The 22,166-nt window shown below is 44.5% G+C and overlaps 1 protein-coding gene across 1 annotated transcript in view; it reads right to left on the reverse strand.

The window, feature by feature from the left end:
- The window catches only part of eftud2 (elongation factor Tu GTP binding domain containing 2), a 91,147-nt gene that overhangs the window by 697 nt on the left and 68,284 nt on the right, over positions 1-22,166 (reverse strand). Inside the window, exons 21-27 of the mRNA XM_072487076.1 lie at positions 19,060-19,146; positions 18,130-18,256; positions 14,043-14,130; positions 7,110-7,228; positions 6,672-6,766; positions 3,139-3,292; positions 2,374-2,481 (exon numbers count right to left, since the gene is read on the reverse strand). Coding sequence (XP_072343177.1) covers positions 2,374-2,481; positions 3,139-3,292; positions 6,672-6,766; positions 7,110-7,228; positions 14,043-14,130; positions 18,130-18,256; positions 19,060-19,146 — 778 coding nt within the window. The remainder of the gene's footprint in view (positions 1-2,373; positions 2,482-3,138; positions 3,293-6,671; positions 6,767-7,109; positions 7,229-14,042; positions 14,131-18,129; positions 18,257-19,059; positions 19,147-22,166) is intronic.

A 22,166-nucleotide genomic window follows, 5' to 3' on the forward strand; every position in this document is an offset into this window, starting at 1 on the left:
CTATGAATAATATAATTTCTGAAATAGTATTGTGTACGATTTGTGGATAGCAGTTTAACAAATTTTGCTTTCATCGATGTCATCTTGTTATAAAAGGTTTGACTCAAATTACAAAAGGTTATCTCCCAAAGCTACACAAGCAATTTAAAATAGTGATTAAAATAATTCCTACATGGTTTATGCACACGCCCCTCCCCTTCCTCATGGCGGATTCAGAGGTTGGGGGCGTAAAATTGCATGAATGAGATTCCCTCTGGATCCTGCCCGTCATGACCAGAAGTAACACTGCAGTGGGGCGTGCATGGCTTTGGACAGGAAGCCTGTCCGTGCCACTTCAGGGCTGGCAGGCACCGGTTGGATCAGGGTGCCAAATGGAAAAAGGTATCAATCTCAATCGGGAAGGGGCAGTGGATGGTGGCATGCCTCAATCTGAAGGCCCCTTCAGATTTGTGGTGCACTGGGAGCTGCACCATGTCACCCCCACCCCATCCCCCGACACCAAGATCACCTACCCCAGGGCATCCCCTACCCTTCCGCCCTTCAGCTCTCCAAGGCAGAACTTCCATGTAAGGGTGGACAGAAGTCCCACCCGAGCTGTCAATTGAGCATAAAATGGCAGCAGGCCAATCAGAGTCGGTGGGGATAGGCGGGCGCCGAGCGTTCGCCACCCTGAAAATTCAGGTCATGTAGTTTGCATGTTCTTTTGGTTTTGGCACAGTGCTTAAATTGCCTGCATTGTGATAGATTTGTTTTCATTCACTGTACCTAAAAATGTCTTGACAAATCAAGGTGTACTGGTGTCACTGGCCCTGTAGGGTGGGGGCATTTGTTTAAAGTTTGCAACATCAGCAGCTGGGCAGGCTAATATTCAAAAAGAGAGTTCGGGGGGGGGGGGGGGGGGGGGGGGGGGGGTCGGGGAAATTAATAGAGAACTGTATTAATTTCCTTCTCTACCTTGTGTGTGGAGAATAGGTCTGAGACAGAACAGTTCCAGAATAATAAATGAATTCATACTGTTTGTAACTTAAATCCAATGACCAGTTAGCTTGGGATCAGCTAGTTTGGAAGTGAATGGTGTTCAATGGAGTGGCAGAGCTGTATATTTAGCATGTTTATGGCCCGAGGAATGGTAGGAAGCAGTGCTCAGCTCAGTCAGTCATGTAGTTATGCAAATTGAACCAGTTTATTGGTTTACAGTTGAGTCCCTCCTCACTAGACTGCTTTCAATGTTAATTTCTGTGAGCACGTACAAATTTGTATTCAGTAGGTAGAACAAGGGAGTTTATGTTATGATCCTCATGTCATAATATTATTTAACTAGACACTGGCACTAAAGATGCATTAATAAATCAGAGGATGCAAGGTCTATTTACAGTAGTGCACACAAGAAATTTGAAGCAGTACCTTTTCTTCAGTATTAGATCCCCTATCTTTACTAATCAAATTAACCTGCTGGGCAAGTTGGCTTGAAAGACAGGGAAGATCTAGGTCCATGCCCAGGCTGTTGAAGAGTTATAATGTAGTGCCTGGTCTGATGGAGTGCAACCAATAAATTTAACATTAAGAATATTCTCATTCCATGATTCTAGGTGCAGGAGGCTTCCAGTGAAACAACTAAAACAACATTTTCCAATGAACATCTTTGGGAGATACAGGTCCATTTTTTAGACATTTACATGAGCTGACTTTTCAATTACCACAAACTAATTTCAGCAGTAAGTTGGAAAAGAATTGTTCCTACAATTACCACTGGCTAGTTTCAAATGTTCTTCCTGCTTGCTTGATATTATGGAGAGCAATAAACTGCACTTAGCAATGTGTACATAACACAGTTTACACAATGTCAAAAATATGCAATAATCAAACTCGTGACCCAGGTTTTTCAGAGTAAAACAAAACATCTGCAATTGTTATAACTTTCACAGCCTGGTCTGCAGTTTGATCGACAGAGCTCTACTCACGATAATTAACAGAAAACATTTAAGGATCTGGGTGTTTCTGAATTTGAAGGCTTTTACGTTTAAAAGGGTCCTGTGTCAATTCTTGTTATAACAAAAGCCTAAACTTCAAGTCAGCAGTCCAAAATGCCAAGCCAAATGTTAGATAAAGTCCAAATTCCATATAAAGCTATCCATGTATGTCTGTGACATTATATGAACCAGGTGTTGGAGAGGTTCATGCAATCAGTCGAATAATTGCAACTATTTTGTGTTAGTTACTGGTCAAATACTGCAACATGTTAGAAGACCACATTGATAAACGGAACGTCTATTTGAATAAGAGCTCAACCTTCGCTGCATTATCACTGAACAGAAAGAGATGTGTTTATGATTACCAAGGGTTTAATACATCTTTTGAGCTAGATCGAATTACCTTTCGCCGCCTTGTTTTGATCATGAACTCTCTGGCCAGATGAGGCGCAGGCTGTGGTTCCAAGGGTCTGATTATGATGCTCTTGTCCAAGGGATCACCAGGCACAATCTATTCAAAGAACCACAAAATCCACTACTTTAAATAATTGCAGCTAATACTTATTTCTAAAGCAAAGATTGTTTCAGAGGTTGCAAGAATAGGTTTGTTATTTAACTTAAAGGAATTAATTTTTAGGAATGTTTTAAAAAAGGTAATTCCCAGCCATTGCCATGGCCCACATTTATTGTTTAGTTGCCCAGAGTTTGCTATTGCTCAGTGCCTTGCTAGAACAATTCACAGAAGGCAGGCAGGAGCCAACCATGTTAATGTGGGACTGGAGTCACATAGATCAGACTGGGTAAAGACAACAGATTCTTTGTCCTAAAAGAACACTGTGGAACTGGTTGAATTTTTAGGAAAACCTGACTGCATCCTGGTCACTTTAAAAAAAAACCTGATAACAGCTTTTTATGATATATAACGTATAGCAATAATGGCTGGAATGCTCCTGTCGTCGGGATTGACTTTCCCGCTGGCAGCACACCCTGCCAGCGGGTTTCCTGGCAGTGTGGGGTGGCTTCAATGGGAAATCCCATTGACAAGTGGCTGGAAGACAAAATCTCTCCGTCAGCGAATGGCGCACCGCCAATAAACATGCAGCTGGGGAACCAGAGAATCCAGCCGAATATATAGGAATTATTTGCTTCCGAATGGGAAAATACTCACCTGCCAATGGTGGAAGACTGAGAGGGAGAATGCTTGTCCCTGTGTGTGTGTTCGTAGGTCCGTTTCAAAACCAAATGAATCAATGGCTGGTACAAATGCTTTGATTGTATAAAGTGGAGAACCTGGGATGGGTGCATCCTGTGTCACATGGCCTCTGTAGATGAGAAACAAAATCACTGCAGAGGATGCATCTTCCCATTTACATTGTCCAGCCTTCAGGGGACTATGAATATCATTAACTTAAACACGGTTTATGCAACAAATTCTGCCTGCAAAGTTCCTTTTGAGCCATGATAATTGCATACTTAGTTGATATCTCAATTAGAGTAACTACATGAACTATCCCTGGCCCAGCCAGTGACGCTCACGTCCCATGAAAGAATTTTAAAAACCTTACATTTGGAAACTTGTCAAGAAATGATCGCTTCTATACTTCCATTACTCAGGTGATAGATGCTCTAGTCATTTTTAGGAATCAGATGATTTTGGTGCAGTGTCATGGACGTTCAAAGTTAGCAAGAGGGAAGGTATCATGGAACTTCAGTGCAGGAGGCCATTGAGCCCATCGAGTCTGTTCCGGCCCTTGGAAAGAGCACCCTACTGAAGCCCATACTTCCAGCCTATCCCCACAAGCCAGTAACCCCACCCAATCTTTTTGGACACTACGGGGAATTTAGAATGGCCAGTCCATCTAACCTGCACATCTTTGGACTATGGGAGGAAACAGGAGCACCTGGAGGAAACCCACGCAGACACGGGGAACGTGCAGACTCCACACAGACAGGCACCAGAGGACGGAATTGAACCTGGGACCCTGGAGCTGTGAGGCAGCAGTGCTAACCACTGTGCTACCGTGCCACCCCAGGTATGTAGATCTTTCAAACAGCAGCATTTTACTGAACATGTTACCAATGACTTAGTAATGTGTAGAAGTATCGTATAGAATCCCTACAATGCAGAAGGAGGCCATTTGGCTCATCGCGTCTGCACTGAACCTCCGAAAAAGCACTCCACTTCGGCTCACTCCACCAACCTACCCATAACCTGCACATCTTTGGACACTGAAGGGCAATTTGGCTTAACCAATCCACCTAACCTGCACACCGTTGGACTGTGGGAGGAAACCGGGGCACACGGCGAAAACACATGCAGACACGGGGAAAATGTGCAAACTCCACACAGTTCCCCAAGGCCAGAATCAAACCCTGGTCCCTGGCACTTTGAGGCAGCGGTGTTAACTACTGTGCCACCCTTATTTGAGTAGTTCATCACTCACAGTACTGAGCAATCCAGATCAGAAAGCGCTGCACCCTCAACGGTGATTATTGGTGTTCCGCAGGGGTTAGTGTTGGGATTACAGCTATGCACGATATACATGTATAATTTGGAAGAAGGAACTGAGGGCATTGTTGCTACGGTTACAGGTGATACAAAGATATGGGTTGTGTTGAGAAAGTAGAGAGGCTCCAGAAGAACCTGGACAGGCTAGGAGAGTGGACAAAGACGTGGCAAATGGAATACAATATGAAAAAATGTGAGGTTGTGCACATTGGAAGGAAGAATAGAGGCATAGACTATTTTCTAAATGGGAAAAGGCTTTGGAAATCAGAAGCACAAAGGGACTTAGGAGTCTTAGTTCAGGCTTCTCTGGAGGTTAACATACAGCTTCAGTTGGCAGTTAGGAAGGCAAATGCAATGTTAGCATTCATGTTGAGAGGGCTAGAATACAACACTGTTGAGGCTGTATAAGGCTCTGGGCAGGCCCCATTTGGAATATTGTGAGCAGTTCTGGGCCCTGTACCTAAGGGCTGGTTTAATTCAGTGGGATAGACAGCTGGTTTGTGATTCAGAACAAGGCCAGCAGCGCGGGTTCAATTCCCGTAACAGCTAAGAATTCTGAATTCTCCTTCCGTGTACCCGAGCAGGTGCCGGAACGTGGCGACTAGGGGCTTTTCACAGTAACTTCATTGCAGTGTTAATGTAAGCCTACTTGTGAGAATGCAAAGATTATTATTTTAAGGTAGGATGTGCTAGCCTTGTAGAGGGTCCAGAGGAGGTTCACAAGAATGATCCAGAGAATGAAGAGCTTGTTATATGAGGAGCGGTTGAGAACTCTGGGTCTGTACTCGATGGAGTTTAGAAGAATGAGGGGGGAAGCTCATTGAAACTTACAGAATACGGAGAGGCCTAGACAGAGTGAACGTGGAGAGGATGTTTGCACTAGTAGGAGAAACCAGAACCCAAGGGCACAGCCTCAGACTGAAAGGACAATCGTTTAAAACAGTGATGAGGAGGAATTTCTTCAGCCAGAGTGTGGTGTATCTGTGGAACTCATTGCCACAGAGGCTGTGGAGGGCAAGTCACTGAGTATCTTTAATATAGAGATAGACAGGTTCTTGATTAATAAGGGGATCAAGGGTTATGGGGAGAAGGCAGGAGAATGGGGATGAGAAACATATTAGCCATGATTGAATAGTGGAGCAGACTTGATGAGCCGAATGGCCTAATTTGCTCCTATGTCTTATGATCTTTAAGTTGAGACCAGAAAATGTCTCTTGTATATATCTTGTAGATCCTGTCGGAAACTACACATAGAAGTTTACAGCATGGAAACAGGCCCTTCGGCCCAACCAGTCCATGCCGCCCAGTTTTTACCATTAAGCTAGTCCCAGTTGCCCGCACTTGGCCCATAACCCTCTATACCCATCTTACCCATGTAACTATCTAAATGTTTTTTAAAAGACACAATTGTACCCGCCTCTACTACTACCTCTGGCAGCCCATTCCAGACACTCACTACCCTCTGAGTGAAGAAATTGCCCCTCTGGGCCCTTCTGAATCTCTCCCCTCTCACCTTAAACCTCTGCCCTTACACATGCAGACAACAGGTGACAGGGAGTCAGCCTCAGTTGCAATGGAAGTAAAACTCACTGCCACAGCTTGCAAACTGAAGTCACTTAGGCGAGATAGCGGGGATTGTAAGTGCACATGGATCTGTACTCCAACACATGTCTATTTATTTTTAAGGGCAGCAGAGGAAACAGGAAGTCATTTGGTAAAGGGGATGACAATCATGCAAAAGAGACTCAAATCCTTCAGGTTATACATTCATTGAGACTAATTAATGATACTCATGGTGATGTAATTCCTAATTACAAAGAGTAATACACAATCCTGATGTTACTATCAGAATTTGTCTTCCAATCAACCCGAGGTCCCACATAATTTACCATATTACAACACATTCAACTGTTATCTTGTGCTGGCAGTTTCTGTGAGCTTGCAATTATAACAAATATATACTGTGAATTTCTCAATATATTAAGTTCTCCTTTCACCTAGCTGCACAATTCTTTGGTTTAAACAGAAAATGAGATAAAAATTATATTTAATCAAATTATATATTCGCAGTGGTAAAATTTAACCTTTATTTTGTTGTCACGTTGCTTCCTTGTGCACCCAGCCAATGCAACGTTTTCAGTGAATACTGCATAAAGGTAAAAGCATGACATGGGTAGAATTAATCTGCATACCTCCTTCGAGCCAAGACTGTATAAACTGCTGAAACACAGTCAGCTGGTGCCTGCACCTCCACAAAATAATAAGGCTCCATCAGACGAGGTGTGGCCTATAAAAAAGTATATTTTGTTGGCAAACTTACCAGTATATCACAGAACCTGAGATATCGCATTTAGATAGATATTTCATAATTCAGTAGGTGCAGTAACAAAAACAAATTTGTTAAAACTGTGCTGAATAGATAAGTATACTTATACAGAAAAATAACAGAACCAGAATTTTATTTTACAGAGTAAATTGGTCGGCAAATTCACGCCTAAAATATTTTACATGCTTCAACAAATTTATTCCAGCATCTATGGATGTCTACTATTCTGTGCTTTTGCAGTTTTACATGCCAAAGGAAAATTGCCGCAGCAAAACAATCCGACATTCCAAGTGGCAAAACTTACCATCAGGAAAGCTGAATACACTACTCGTCTGGCTGTTGGAATAATTTGCCCTCCACCTCGGTGCAATGGTTCTTGAGCTATTACTGCATCAAGGATCTTGAACTTCACATTACGAATTGCTGTGAAGAGAAGATACACATCCTAAGATACATTTGGAATGAATTCTACACTTTAAGACCAGCTTAATTTAGAAATAGAGCTCCAAGGCTTCTACGTTTAAAAAAAAACTTGAAGGATTTATAAAACTCCCGGACGTGTATTTGCAATAAAGAGTGCCATTTTTGATTAATTGGTCAAATGAGACCAAAGCTCCTATGCAAGTATTCTTAGTCTGACTTTATCTTTAGCAAACAAAAAGGTGGTACGTTTAGGCTCTACTTGAGATTTGAGCGCATAATCTAGGCTAGCGCTCCAGCACAGTAAGTGGGGAGTGCTGCTTCTGAGTGCAGAGGGAAGAAACATAACCAAAATAAAGGCTAAATTTTAACGGTTTAATTTATCATATGCTTAAATACAATCCTTTGACCCGATTATGCACGGATGCCTCATTTGCCCCAGTGGATGATAAATAACCCATGACACTATTAGGAGACGAATGTTCTGGTTAATATTTCTCCAATCTCAGATTGACTGCTTGTTTATCTTTGATTGTTTGTACATAATGGTGCACATAATGGTTGGTTTACATACAATAAGTGCTATTCCGAGGAATTTGATATGATGCAAGTTCCTTTTCTATTACAGATTCAATCTCTAGGTGCATTGAAACTGTTCACAAAGTTTTCTAAATGAGAAAGGCCACTCCAGAATTATCCTGAACTCCCTCCCCCACTCCTGCATCCAACTGGCTCTCCAGGATTTGCACTGGGTGAAAAGCTTCCTGTTATCAGTCCTGAATTTGCCAAAACATTTGCAATGTTACATACAATTGGCTTACAAATACTGGAGATGATTATTCACCAATGGTTAGGATTTAAGTCTCATGTGGTTCCTGGCCTCATCCCGGCCCTGGTTCACTGTCCGTGTGGAGTTTGCACATTCTCCCCATGTCTGCGTGGGTTTCGCCCCCACAACCCAAAGATGTGCAGGTTGGGTGGATTGGCCACGCTAAATTGGCCCTTTGGATTTCGGCGGCAGCGGTGCGCAGGGGCCCTCTGGGAGGTGAGTAGCGACGTTAAAACCACTTACCTTTACAGGAGCAGCCCTTTGGATTTCAGCGGCAGCGGTGCGCAGGGGCCCTCTGGGAGGTGAGTAGCGACTTTAAAACCACTTACCTTTACAGGAGCAGCCCTTTGGATTTCGGCGGCAGCGATGCGCAGGGGCCTTCTGGGAGGTGAGTACTTACTTTAAAAAGCCTTGCCTTTACAGGAGCAGCCCTTTGGATTTCGGCGGCAGCGGTGCGCAGGGGCCCTCTGGGAGGTGAGTACTTACTTTAACAAGCCTTACCTGGTCCCGTGTCTGTTCTTCTTTTCTGTTTTATTTGTTTTTATATAAGGTGGGAGCCGGAAGTTCGACCCGCGGACCTCTGGGAAGTCCCCCCCCCCCCGTCCCCCCCCCCCAACCAATAAATTCTGGTGGAGAGGAAACCCGAGACACTACACGTGTCGTGTCTCCCACCCGCCCTCCTCCTCTAACCTAATAATAAGACCCATTGGTGTAAGGTAAGTGCCATATTATATTATTATATTATTAGCATTGTGCAGGTCAAGGTTCGGAGGTGGAGGAGCAGTCTCTGTCAGCGAGAGAACCTGAGAACATCTAAGACACTCAGAAGGTAAGAAGGTAAGTAAGTGATTTTTACTTATTTTTACTTTTATACATTTTTTCAAATTGTGTGTGTCGGGGGGAAACTGAAGTGACATCACAGAAAAGCTGTGGCCAGAGTGGCTGGTTGGGATTCTACCCTAAATTTAAATTTTTTTTGGAGTATTTGGTAACTAATTAAACATAATAACTTAATTATAATTTAGAGGGATATCTAAGCCAGAGATCGGAGAGTATTATAGTTAGCTATCGCATTTCTATTAGAAATCTAGTGCTAGGAAACAGATAGTTGACAGTAACTTTGAAATTTTTATAAAAATATTTAAAAAAAAGACAAATTTTAATTAATTGATGCAATGTCAGTTAGAGGGGTGCTGTGCTCTGACTGTGAGATGTGGCAGGTCCGGGAGGCTTCCAGCGTCCCGGATGGCTTCATCTGCAGAAAGTGCACCCAACTGGAGCTCCTCACAGACCGCATGGTTCGGTTGGAGCAGCAATTGGATACACTTAGGAGCATGCAGGTGGCGGAAAGCGTCATAGATCGCAGTTATGTAAATGTGGTCACACCCAAGGTGCAGGCAGAGAAATGGGTGACCACCAGAAAGGGCAGGCAGTCAGTGCAGGAATCCCCTGTGGTTGTCCCCCTCTCGAACAGATATACCCCTTTGGATACTGTCGGGGGGGATAGCCTATCAGGGGAAAACAGCAGCAGCCAGAGCAGTGGCATCACGGCTGGCTCTGATGTTCAGAAGGGAGGGTCAAAGCGCAGAAGAGTAATAGTAATAGGGGACTCTATAGTCAGGGGCACAGATAGTCAGGGAGCTAGGCAGAAATTTAAAAGACAGGACCTCGAGGGTTGTAATCTCGGGATCACTCCCTGTGCCACGTGCCAGTGAGGCTAGAAATAGGAAGATAGAGCAGATAAACACGTGGCTAAACAGCTGGTGTAGGAGGGAGGGTTTCCATTATCTGGACCACTGGGAGCTCTTCCGGGGCAGGTGTGACCTGTATAAGGACGGGTTGCATCTAAACCGGAGAGGCATAAATATCCTGGCCGCGAAGTTTGCTAGTGTCACACGGGAGGGTTTAAACTAGTATGGCAGGGGGTGGGCACGGGAGCAATAGGTCAGAAGGTGAGAGCATTGAGGGAGAACTAGGGAATAGGGACAGTGTGGCTCTGAGGCAGAGCAGACGGGGAGAAGCTGCTGAACACAGCGGGTCTGGTGGCCTGAAGTGCATATGTTTTAATGCAAGGAGCATTACGGGTAAGGCAGATGAACTTAGAGCTTGGATTAGTACTTGGAACTATGATGTTGTTGCCATTACAGAGACCTGGTTGAGGGAAGGGCAGGATTGGCAGCTAAACGTTCCAGGATTTAGATGTTTCAGGCGGGATAGAGGGGGATGTAAAAGGGGAGGCGGAGTTGCGCTACTTGTTCGGGAGAATATCACAGCTGTACTGCGAGAGGACACCTCAGAGGGCAGTGAGGCTATATGGGTAGAGATCAGGAATAAGAAGGGTGCAGTCACAATGTTGGGGGTATACTACAGGCCTCCCAACAGCCAGCGGGAGATAGAGGAGCAGACAGGTAGACAGATTTTGGAAAAGAGTAAAAACAACAGGGTTGTGGTGATGGGAGACTTCAACTTCCCCAATATTGACTGGGACTCACTTAGTGCCAGGGGCTTAGACGGGGCGGAGTTTGTAAGGAGCATCCAGGAGGGCTTCTTAAAACAATATGTAGACAGTCCAACTAGGGAAGGGGCGGTACTGGACCTGGTATTGGGGAATGAGCCCGGCCAGGTGGTAGATGTTTCAGTAGGGGAGCATTTCGGTAACAGTCACCACAATTCAGTAAGTTTTAAAGTACTGGTGGACAAGGATAAGAGTGGTCCGAGGATGAATGTGCTAAATTGGGGGAAGGCTAATTATAACAATATTAGGCGGGAACTGAAGAACATAGATTGGGGGCGGATGTTTGAGGGCAAATCAACATCTGACATGTGGGAGGCCTTCAAGTGGCAGTTGAAAGGAATACAGGACCGGCATGTTCCTGTGAGGAAGAAAGATAAATACGGCAATTTTCGGGAACCTTGGATGACGAGTGATATTGTAGGCCTCGTCAAAAAGAAAAAGGAGGCATTTGTCAGGGCTAAAAGGCTGGGAACAGACGAAGCCTGCGTGGAATATAAGGAAAGTAGGAAGGAACTTAAGCAAGGAGTCAGGAGGGCTAGAAGGAAGGGGTCACGAAAAATCATTGGCAAATAGGGTTAAGGAAAATCCCAAGGCTTTTTACACGTACATAAAAAGCAAGAGGGTAGCCAGGGAAAGGGTTGGCCCACTGAAGGATAGGCAAGGGAATCTATGTGTGGAGCCAGAGGAAATGGGCGAGGTACTAAATGAATACTTTGCATCAGTATTCACCAAAGAGAAGGAATTGGTAGATGTTGAGTCTGGAGAAGGGGGTGTAGATAGCCTGGGTCACATTGTGATCCAAAAAGACGAGGTGTTGGGTGTCTTAAAAAATATTAAGGTAGATAAGTCCCCAGGGCCTGATGGGATCTACCCCAGAACACTGAAGGAGGCTGGAGAGGAAATTGCTGAGGCCTTGACAGAAATCTTTGGATCCTCGCGGTCTTCAGGGGATGTCCCGGAGGACTGGAGAATAGCCAATGTTGTTCCTCTGTTTAAGAAGGGTAGCAAGGATAATCCCGGGAACTACAGGCCGGTGAGCCTTACTTCAGTGGTAGGGAAATTACTGGAGAGAATTCTTAGAGACAGGATCTACTCCCATTTGGAAGCAAATGGACGTATTAGTGAGAGGCAGCATGGTTTTGTGAAGGGGAGGTCGTGTCTCACTAACTTGATTGAGTTTTTCGAGGAGGTCACTAAGATGATTGATGCAGGTAGGGCAGTAGATGTTGTCTATATGGACTTCAGTAAGGCCTTTGACAAGGTCCCTCATGGTAGACTAGTACAAAAGGTGAAGTCACACGGGATCAGGGGTGAGCTGGTAAGGTGGATACAGAACTGGCTAGGCCATAGAAGGCAGAGAGTAGCAATGGAGGGATGCTTTTCTAATTGGAGGGCTGTGACCAGTGGTGTTCCACAGGGATCAGTGCTGGGACCTTTGCTCTTTGTAGTATATATAAATGATTTGGAGGAAAATGTAACTGGTCTGATTAGTAAGTTTGCAGACGACACAAAGGTTGGTGGAATTGCGGATAGCGATGAGGACTGTCGGAGGATACAGCAGGATTTAGATTGTCTGGAGACTTGGGCGGAGAGATGGCAGATGGAGTTTAATCCGGACAAATGGGAGGTAATGCATTTTGGAAGGTCTAATGCAGGTAGGGAATATACAGTGAATGGTAGAACCCTCAAGAGTATTGACAGTCAAAGAGATCTAGGAGTACAGGTCCACAGGTCATTGAAAGGGGCAACACAGGTGGAGAAGGTAGTCAAGAAGGCATACGGCATGCTTGCCTTCATTGGCCGGGGCATTGAGTATAAGAATTGGCAAGTCATGTTGCAGCTGTATAGAACCTTAGTTAGGCTACACTTGGAGTATAGTGTTCAATTCTGGTCGCCACACTACCAGAAGGATGTGGAGGCTTTAGAGAGGGTGCAGAAGAGATTTACCAGAATGTTGCCTGGTATGGAGGGCATTAGCTATGAGGAGCGATTGAATAAACTCGGTTTGTTCTCACTGGAACGAAGGAGGTTGAGGGGAGACCTGATAGAGGTATACAAAATTATGAGGGGCATAGACAGAGTGGATAGTCAGAGGCTTTTCCCCAGGGTAGAGGGGTCAATTACTAGGGGGCATAGGTTTAAGGTGAGAGGGGCAAGGTTTAGAGTAGATGTAAGAGGCAAGTTTTTTACGCAGAGGGTAGTGGGTGCCTGGAACCCGCTACCGGAGGAGGTAGTGGAAGCAGGGACGATAGGGACATTTAAGGGGCATCTTGACAAATACATGAATAGGATGGGAATAGAAGGATACGGACCCAGGAAGTGTAGAAGATTGTAGTTTAGTCGGGCAGCATGGTCGGCACAGGCTTGGAGGGCCGAAGGGCCTGTTCCTGTGCTGTACATTTCTTTGTTCTTTGTGGATGACTGGCTTAATCACATTTACAATGTATCTATATCAAAATTTAGTGCCCCACTCTTGAATGAGCATTACAAATTGGTTCTAAGAAGCATTTTGCAGTCCATTTAAAGGCTAAATTTAACTTTTCCATGATCTTTCAAATGGTCCTCGGGCTGATGTTTCATACCGATACCATTATCTCATGGCTCACTTTCTGAACAATTTGCATTTTCAAACAACATGATCCTTCTTGTTGATCCCATTCCTTTGAAGCTGTCCATGCCCAAATGCAGTGAGATCTGGACAACATTCAGGATTGGGCTGACAAGTGGCAAGTAACTTTGTGCCACACAAGTGCCAGGAAATGATCACCTCCAACAAGAGAGAATCTAGCCATTGCCCCATGACATTCGATGGCATTACCATTGTGGAATCCCCCCCCATGATCAACATCCTGGGGGTTACCATTGACAAGAAACTGAACTGGTATAAATGAACAAAGTAGATCAAATTGCAACAGGCACAAACAACAGGGCAGCACGGTAGCACAAGTGATTAGCACTGTGGCTTCACAGCGCCAGGGTCCCAGGTTCGATTCCCCGCTGGGTCACTGTCTGTGCGGAGTTTGCACGTTCTCCCCGTGTCCGCGTGGGTTTCCTCCGGGTGCTCCGGTTTCCTCCCACAGTCCAAAGACGTGCAGGTTAGGTGGATTGGCCATGCTAAATTACCCGTAGTGTCCATAAAGGGTTGGGAGGGGTTATTGGGTTGCGGGGATAAGGTGGAAGTGAGGGATTAATGTGGGTCGGTGCAGACTCGATGGGCCGAATGGCCTCCTTCTGCACTGTATGTTCTATGTAATCTATGTAAACAGCATACAAGATGGATCAATTACATTAATATAAGCTTTAATTGATAAAGTTGAATGCAAGATCAATTTGACTGTTACAAGGCATATTTCTAAGTAATGAACATTAACAAGCTTTTATGATTTGTCATTTCAATTTAAAAATCTATTCTACTAGTTAATGAAATATCAAACGTGAAACATTGCTTTTATTAATTGCTGGTCAATACATACGTTCATCACAAAGTGGTCCTTCTCGAGTTCCCCACTGGAATCCTTGGACAATGCTGTCCTTCACGTAACCTAAAAGTGCTTTATCCACCTATAATTGTAACAATAAAAAAATAAAATTACACAGAAGGCAAGTGTAGAGTGGGTCCATTCAGGTGCAATTATCAAATTGATTTAAGTTTGGAATTTACAGGAAATTTTACCAGCTCCATTCACAGCTCATATCAGCTGCTCGGCTAGATACCTAATGAGTTAATCATGTTCAGCCCAGGTCCAAATCATCTTTAAACTTAAACTTGAATTTTAACTGAAAAGCTCTTGTTTTGCAATGCTCTTTCATCAGTATCTGGTTACTGTAAAATTCCTTTGATGACAATCTATGGATTATGGGCTGTGGATATGTGACAGAATGTCAATTCATTCCTCATCCAAAATACAAACTTAGTGTGTTCTTGAAAATTCAACAATCAAGTATTCAAGTTTTAGAAACTAAAACCTGAAAGGAAATGGAGGTCCTAAATCACAGTTCAGAAAGTGAGATTAGCCGCTGAATACCTTCTGAAAATACAAATATGAACAATGCTCACATTAAAGTAAACTTAATATATGTTAATAGGGAAGGCTGCGGAAGGCATTCAAAAAGTGATAATTACTGGAAAAAAAGAGCCATGCTGGTGAAGCTTTTCGTCTTGCACTGATCAGGGCAGATTTGCAAGAATACCAAATCTCAAAGAGGAATAACAATTTATACTATCGAGCAGAGAGTGTTGATTGGTTGGCGAGAGGACTCTGATTGGTAGAGGTGTTAGAACAAAAGATATAGGAGCAGAATTACGCCACTCGGCTGATGTGTTTCTCATCCCCATTCTCCTGCCTTCTCCCTGTAACCCCTGGTCCCCATATTAATCATGAACCTATCTATCTCTGGCCTTTGTATTAATAAATTTAGAGTACCCAATTAATTTTTTCCAAGTAAGGGGCAATTTAGCGTGGCCAATCCACCTACCCTGCACATCTTTTGGGTTGTGGGGGCGAAACCCATGCAAACGCGGGGAGAATGTGCAAACTCCACAGTGACCCAGAGCCGGGATCGAACCTGGGACCTTGATGCCATGGCGCAGCAGAGCTAGCCACTGCACCACGTGTTGCCCCTCTATCTCGGTCTTAAAGACACTCAGTGACTTCGCCTCCAAAGCCTTCTCGGCAATGAGTTCCACAGATTTACCACCTTCTGGCTGAAGGAATTCCTCCTCATCTCAGTTTTAAAGGATCGTCCCTTTAGTCTAAGGCTGTGCCCTCGGGTTCTAATTTTTCCTACTAGTGGAAACATCCTCTCCACGTGCACTCTAACTAGGCCTATCAGTATTCTGTAAGTTTCAATGAGATTCCCCCCCTCATCCTTCCAAACTCCATCGAGTCCAGACCCAGAGTCCTCAACCACTCCTCATATGACAAGCCCTTCATTTCTGGGATCATTCTTGTGAACCTCCACTGGACCATCTCCAAGGCCAGCACATCCTACCTTAGATATGGGGTCCAAAACGCTCACAATATTCCAAATGCGGTCTGACCACAGCCTTATACAGCCTCAGCAATACGTCCCTGCTCTTGTACTCTAGCCGTCTCAACATGAATGCTAACATTGCATTTGTCTTCCTAACTGCCAACTGAACCTGTATGTTAACCGTAAGAGAACCTCAAGAAAATACTGAACTAGGAGTCCTTTGTGCTTCAGATTTCCGAAGCCTTTCCCCATTTAGAAAATAGTCTATGGCTCTATTCTTCCTACAAAGTGCATAACCTCACGCTTTCCACACTGTATTCCATCTGCCGCTTCTTTTTCCCACTCTCCTAGCCTTCCAAGTTCTCATGCAGCCTCCTGCTTCCTCAACACTACCTGTCCCTCTACATATCTTATCATCCGGAAGAGCAGCAACAATGCCCTCCTTCTTGCAGATTGTTAATGTATATCATGAATAGTTGTGTTACAATTCTGACCCCTGCAGCACATTATTAGGCATTGGCTGCCATATTTAAAAAGACCCATTTATCCCCACTCTCTGCCTTCTGCCAGTCAGCCAATCCTTGCTCCATGCCAGTACCTTGCCCCCAACACCATAAGCTTTTATCTTCTTTAGCAGCCTCCTGTAAGGCACCGTCTCAAAAGCCTTCTGGAAATCCAAATAAATCTCCATGTTGCCATGGAGAATGCACCAAGGAACAGTTAACTGCAAAGGCTTCTGTTTAAATTCAAACCAGGCAGGTAGACTCTACAAACCAGGGAATGGCTGCCCCCCTAAGCTTTTGTTTAGTTGAGAAAGGTGTAATGCATTTGCATATTTTTTCTGTTTCCGTGAGTCACATTGCAGGCTCGACTGATAATCTTAAATTGGTTGTCGGTGTAATTCTGAGCACAATCAGGATTGTTCAACAAATGTTGTCCAATTGCAGAATCATATCGAAAGTTTGACACTAAGTTCTGAGTTTTGCAAACACAGGCTGGAGTAAGGTCAGCACTTTGCCTATTGCGAACAGCTGAAAGGATGTGCTGTTTTATGCTCCACTAGCCATTGAGACATATGGCCTACATACCAGGCATCACACCTGCATTTAAATTTATATACCGCATTATGCCGAAAAACGTGCTGTTAGGTAATTTAGACATTCTGTGATCTCCCCAAGTGTACCCGAACAGGCGCTGGAGTGTGGCGACTAGGGAACTTTGACAGTAATTTTATTGCAGTGTTAATGTAAGCTTACTTGTGACAATAAAGATTATTATTTGTGTTGTAGGCAGAAGATATTTTGGCTTGACAGCAGTATCCGGTTAGTGGCAAGTACCACTCGTGCTGCCACTGCAGAGCAACAGCATGAACCTGCTTCATCTCGCTTAAATTCGGAGACATTTTGCCCTTCCAGCCTATGAGGTAGACTGGACACTCTTCAGGATTGCAAGTGGTGGCCTTCGGCCCATTCATAACTTTGCGAGATATACAGTGAGCAGTAATCTGGTCAGGGTAGGCATCATCAGGATAGCTTTGATGCACCCTATTTCAGCATCAAAGCTTGCACTGTGAGAAATGGCTCAGGCTCTATTTACAAGATTGCAGATAAGGCCAATCCTACAATGTGCAAAACTAGGAATTCCAATGCATTTATTGGCCAGTAAAAATGGGCTTGCAGTAGACAGAGGTAGAGACCCCATGACAGATTTCTCAACAAACACATTGAGGAAAGGGAGTTCACCTAACCCTCCATTTCAAAGTGGAATTTGAGCACAGGGTGGAGTCCATTAAGGAGTGTAACAAATTTCTTACATTCAGCTGCAGTTTCAAATGTATCATCTACATATCGGAAATATGCAAGGGGTAGGAGGTTAGAGGTCATTCCATCGAAGAAGTGTTTCTCGTGGAATCTGACAAAAGGTGTTGGCGAGAACTGGGCCATGGGAACACTAAATTGTTGTGCTCTTTTGAGATTTGGTATTATTGCAAATCTGTCCCGATGGTCAACAGCATAATAATAATAGCTTATTGTCACAAGTAGGCTTCAATGAAGTTACTGTGAAAAGCCCCTAGCATGTCTCTCTTTTCAGCAATACTGAAGTCCTGTACTGCCACGTGACTAATTGCATTAATCTGTACAACAGGTGGGAAGCTGTTGCGCCACTGGAATTTAATTGCCTTAGACACAGCAGGAAGACTCTGATATAGCCCCACTCAAAATAGTTCTAGATTTGGTCAGCATGGTGGCACAGTGGTTAGCATTGCTGCCTACGGCGCTGAGGACCTGGGTACGAATCCCGGCCCTGGGTCACTGTCCGTGTGGAGTTTGCACGTTCTCCCAGTGTCTGCGTGGGTTTCACCCCCACAATCCAAAAGATGTGCAGGATAGGTGGATTGGCCACACTAAATTACCCCTCAATTGGAAAAAATAATTGGATACTCTAAATTTTAAAAAAAAAAGTTCTAGATTTAAGCATTTCTGCACACTGAACATCAGCAGGTATTTGACTTGACCCGTATGAAGATAATTTATAACAAATAACAAAGATTGATCAGGAGACGTGCCTTATTTTCTGGACACTTACCTCTGATGGCAATGTGTCATCAACCAAAATGTTAGGGCCTGTAGTATCAGGTCCAAAAGCCCAAATGGAACGGGCAGCCAATAAATCCCAATCGTACTTTGTCTGGAAAAATTCACCCAGTTTTTTCCTACAGTATGGTATAAATAGAGACAAAACTTCACAACATACTTTTATGGGCTACTTTGCTGCATTAAAATCCAACGAAAATACAAAAATAAAGTCTATCTTTGTGGCCAAATGGTGTCAATATATTTCTGTTGCTTATTTGAAATAGCTGCAAAGCACAAAGCATATTTGGCATCATTGTAATGTACTAGCTACAAACACACCACATAGCACCTGATAAACAATTACCTACACAATGGGTAATATTTATTGGAATCAATTATATTTTAAAGATTAATTGGAACCAGAACCAGATCCAGAATTAACCATCCACCAATTAAAGCATTTGGAAAAAAAGTTTTTAAACACATTGCAACCCACAGCATCATTTCTGAAGTAGTTGGATACCCAGTGTCAGCCTCCCAACATAAATTTTCCTTTTAGCAGCCTCCACCCTCCCCCCCAGCCAATTCCAATATTTATTTGGGAATGTCGGACCAGAATATACAAATTTAAGTTAGTGTTTTGAAGTTAAAACAGGTATTTGGAATACCACGTTTACTTGAAGAATGCTCATAAATCTTTAGTTGGGATAATGCAGATTTACAACTTTAGGGGCTCGAAATGACTGGCCAGATGTTGCAAAGCTAGAATCAGAGCACAAGGGAAATGAGCTGAAAAAACGATTTTGCCCTTGACTTTTCTCAATGCCAAACTGAAGTGATACACAGTTAGGATTGGTTAGTAAATAGCGACATTAATAACTATATCACCTTCCCACTCCATAGAAACATTTGAGAAGTTCTGGTATTGTGTATTTCATACCTGTTCCAGGTAATTTGGACCACTTCATTCTCAATATCTTCTGCCAAACCTTTCTCGAGAGGTTCTGCAATCATTGTGATCTTATTCCTTCAGTGGTAGAGGATGGGAGAAAAGAGAAAAACATTAATGTAAAGAATACGTTCTGTGTCAGGGTGCAGACATTTTCTTGGTCCAACCTTTTTGCTCTGGTGGCCATATTTGCATATTTTCCTACTCAAGGGGCCTATGAAAAACGTTTGGAAAGATAGGGGACTGGATTCTCCGCTGTTGGGATTCTCCGTTGCGGTGGCAGCCCGGGGGTTTCCCGATGGTGTGGGGCTGTCCACAATGGGAAACCCCACTGGCCGGCAGGGGAGATGGAGAATCCTGCCCAGGGTTCGACATAGCAATAAACTGAATTTCCCAAAACAAAGTTGAGGTTTTAGGGAAAGAAACACTCGTTGAGCAAAAGCACAGCAATGTCATAGCATAAAATTGTTCAGTTAAAAGTAATAAAAACCAACAAGGTGTGAGGAGGGCCAGTGTGAGTGTGGATGGGTGTATATGTGTTGGTGTGCAGTGGGATGAGTGAGAAAACAGACACTGGGCGCAAGGCAAACTCACATTAAGCCCTACACAGTCACCAGTGTCTCACCCCCACCTACCACATGCTCACTCAGTCACTCACTGAATCACAATCGCCACATTGCAATCACACAGAACACAGACACAAAACACACACACACCTCTCCCCGGGCCAGATCTCATCCTCTCCCTTAAGGGAAGAAAATTGAGACTGCCCGAGGTCACGGCAGCCCTCAGTTCTGAGCACCACCAACTCCCCCCCTCCCTCCAAGCAAACTCCGAGCACCCACTCTCTCACACAGACAAACACATTAAGTCAGTTCCTGTACGCTAAACCCCCTCCCCACCCCCCGACAAGCCTGGTTCTGCTCCAGTCCAGTACTCGCTACCTCCCTCCATCCCTCCCACTCCCCCGCTGATGAAAGTAAACTGGTTTACCTCTTGTCCAAGGTCAGGGCCGTTTTCCAGGGCCAATTAGGCCACCACCCCAACACACCCGCTCGGATTCCTGGCCTCCCACCCACCCAGTCATAGCAACAGAAAATACTGGACAAGCTCAGCAGGTCTGACAGCATCTGTGGAGAGAGAAGGGAGCTATCGTTTTGAGTCTGGATGACTCTTTGTCAAAGCTGGAGAGAACTGGAAATAGGAGCAATTTATACAGTTGGGGGGGGGGGGGGGGGGGGGGGGGAAAGAGATGCGTGGAGCTGGATAGAGGGCCAGATTGACAAAGATGTCGTGGACAAAAAGACAAAGGGAGTGTAAATGGTGGTGATCATAGCTAAGAAAGGTGCTGATAATGGCATATTAAGAAATCAGAATGTATTATCGGCAGAACAAAGGTAAGCACTATATCAAAGGACAGCTAGGGACGGACGGCTGTTCAGATGACCTGTTCTTGGTCTCCCGCCCTCCCAGGGTCCTGTCATCTGCCCACCAGCTCTGACCTGCCCCAGTTCCCGGCAACTCCGACCCACTCGTTCCCATTGAACTTGCTTTTCTGCTCTTACTGAATGATTAAAGACAGCTAAGCTAACAGACACCCACCCTCATTATCTATTTAAACACAAAGTCAAAGCCTGAGAGTGTTACTGCACCCTTCAAAATCAATGCTATCATCTGCAGTTCATTCTTTCTCTTGGTCTTTCTTCCTTCTTTTTGTTTTCTGTAATCAGGTTCTCTGAAATTTCCCTTCAACTATTTATAGGCAACAAAGGGAAGGAAGAATGAGAGCAAGAATGCAGGTATGAGTATAATTGTTTTCAAATACACAAGATCAAGCAGTCCACACTTTTTAGACTGCACCATTTCAAAAATTGGATATGTTGTAGCTTCCACAACAAAATATAAACCATTAAATGATCTCCACATGGCTAATGCAGCCAACCGATTAACCCATGATCACGGTTCCTATTTTACAAGGTTTGAAATGTGTGGAAAAACACTTGTAGCTATTTATACCATCTATTTTTAGTTGCAGAATTTAAATTGTGTTAATAATAATTATAAAAGGATGAACATTAAAAAGTACAAATGGCAAAAAAGCTCTGGCCGCAATCTACACGAGGGAACAGAGTCCCATAGCGTGTGCGATTAGCCGGTGCTTGGGCTACTGAATGCCATTTGGGGTAGTTCGGGGGCGTCAGCAAGGAACGCGCAGCCAAGGCCGCACTTAGTCCCGTTTTTTGCACTGGAGGAGTTCCGGAAGCTGGAACTCCTCAATGCAGGGAGAGATCGGGACGCCATTCTTAAATGGAGTCCTGATCTCTCAACCCCCCCCACCTCCCGAAGCGACCTCTGACCCCCCCCCCCCCCAAGCCTCACCTCACCTAAAAGAGGGTCCTCAGACCCCCCCCCCCCCCTGCACAGTACCCTCGGGTCCGATCCCCGTTGCGCAGAAAATACTAGCTTGGCACCCTAGCAGTGCCAGGGTGCAGCCCGATCCTAAAGGAGACCCCCACGAGTGCAGTTTTGTCTGGTCCACATTTGTTGAGGTCAGCACTGAATGACACTCGCCTGAGGTCTCCAAAATGAGGTGGAGATGCCAGCGTTGGACTGGGGTGAGCACAGTACGAAGTCTCACAACACCAGGTTAAAGTCCAACAGGTTTGTTTCGATGTCACTAGCTTTCGGAGCGCTGCTCCTTCCTCAGGTGAATGAAGAGGTATGTTCCAGAAACACATATATAGACAAATTCAAAGATGCCAAACAATGCTAGGAATGCGACCATTAGCAGGTGATTAAATCTTTACAGATCAGCCTCTGATCTCCGGGTAAGCGTTCTCCAAGGCGGCCTTCAGGACGCGCAACAACGCAGAATCGCCGAGCAGAAACTTATAGCCAAGTTCCGCACACATGAGTGCGGCCTCAACCGGGACTTCATGTCACATTACATTCATCCCCCACCATCTGGCCTGGGCGTGCGAAATCCTACCAACTGTCCTGGCTTGATGTAATTCACACCTCTTTAACCTGGGGTTACCCCATCTCTGGATCTGTAAAGATTTAATCACCTGCTAATGCTCGCATTCCTAGCATTGTTT

This window comes from Scyliorhinus torazame, chromosome 21, assembly GCF_047496885.1.
Source record: "Scyliorhinus torazame isolate Kashiwa2021f chromosome 21, sScyTor2.1, whole genome shotgun sequence".
Classification (NCBI taxonomy): Eukaryota; Metazoa; Chordata; class Chondrichthyes; order Carcharhiniformes; family Scyliorhinidae; genus Scyliorhinus; species Scyliorhinus torazame.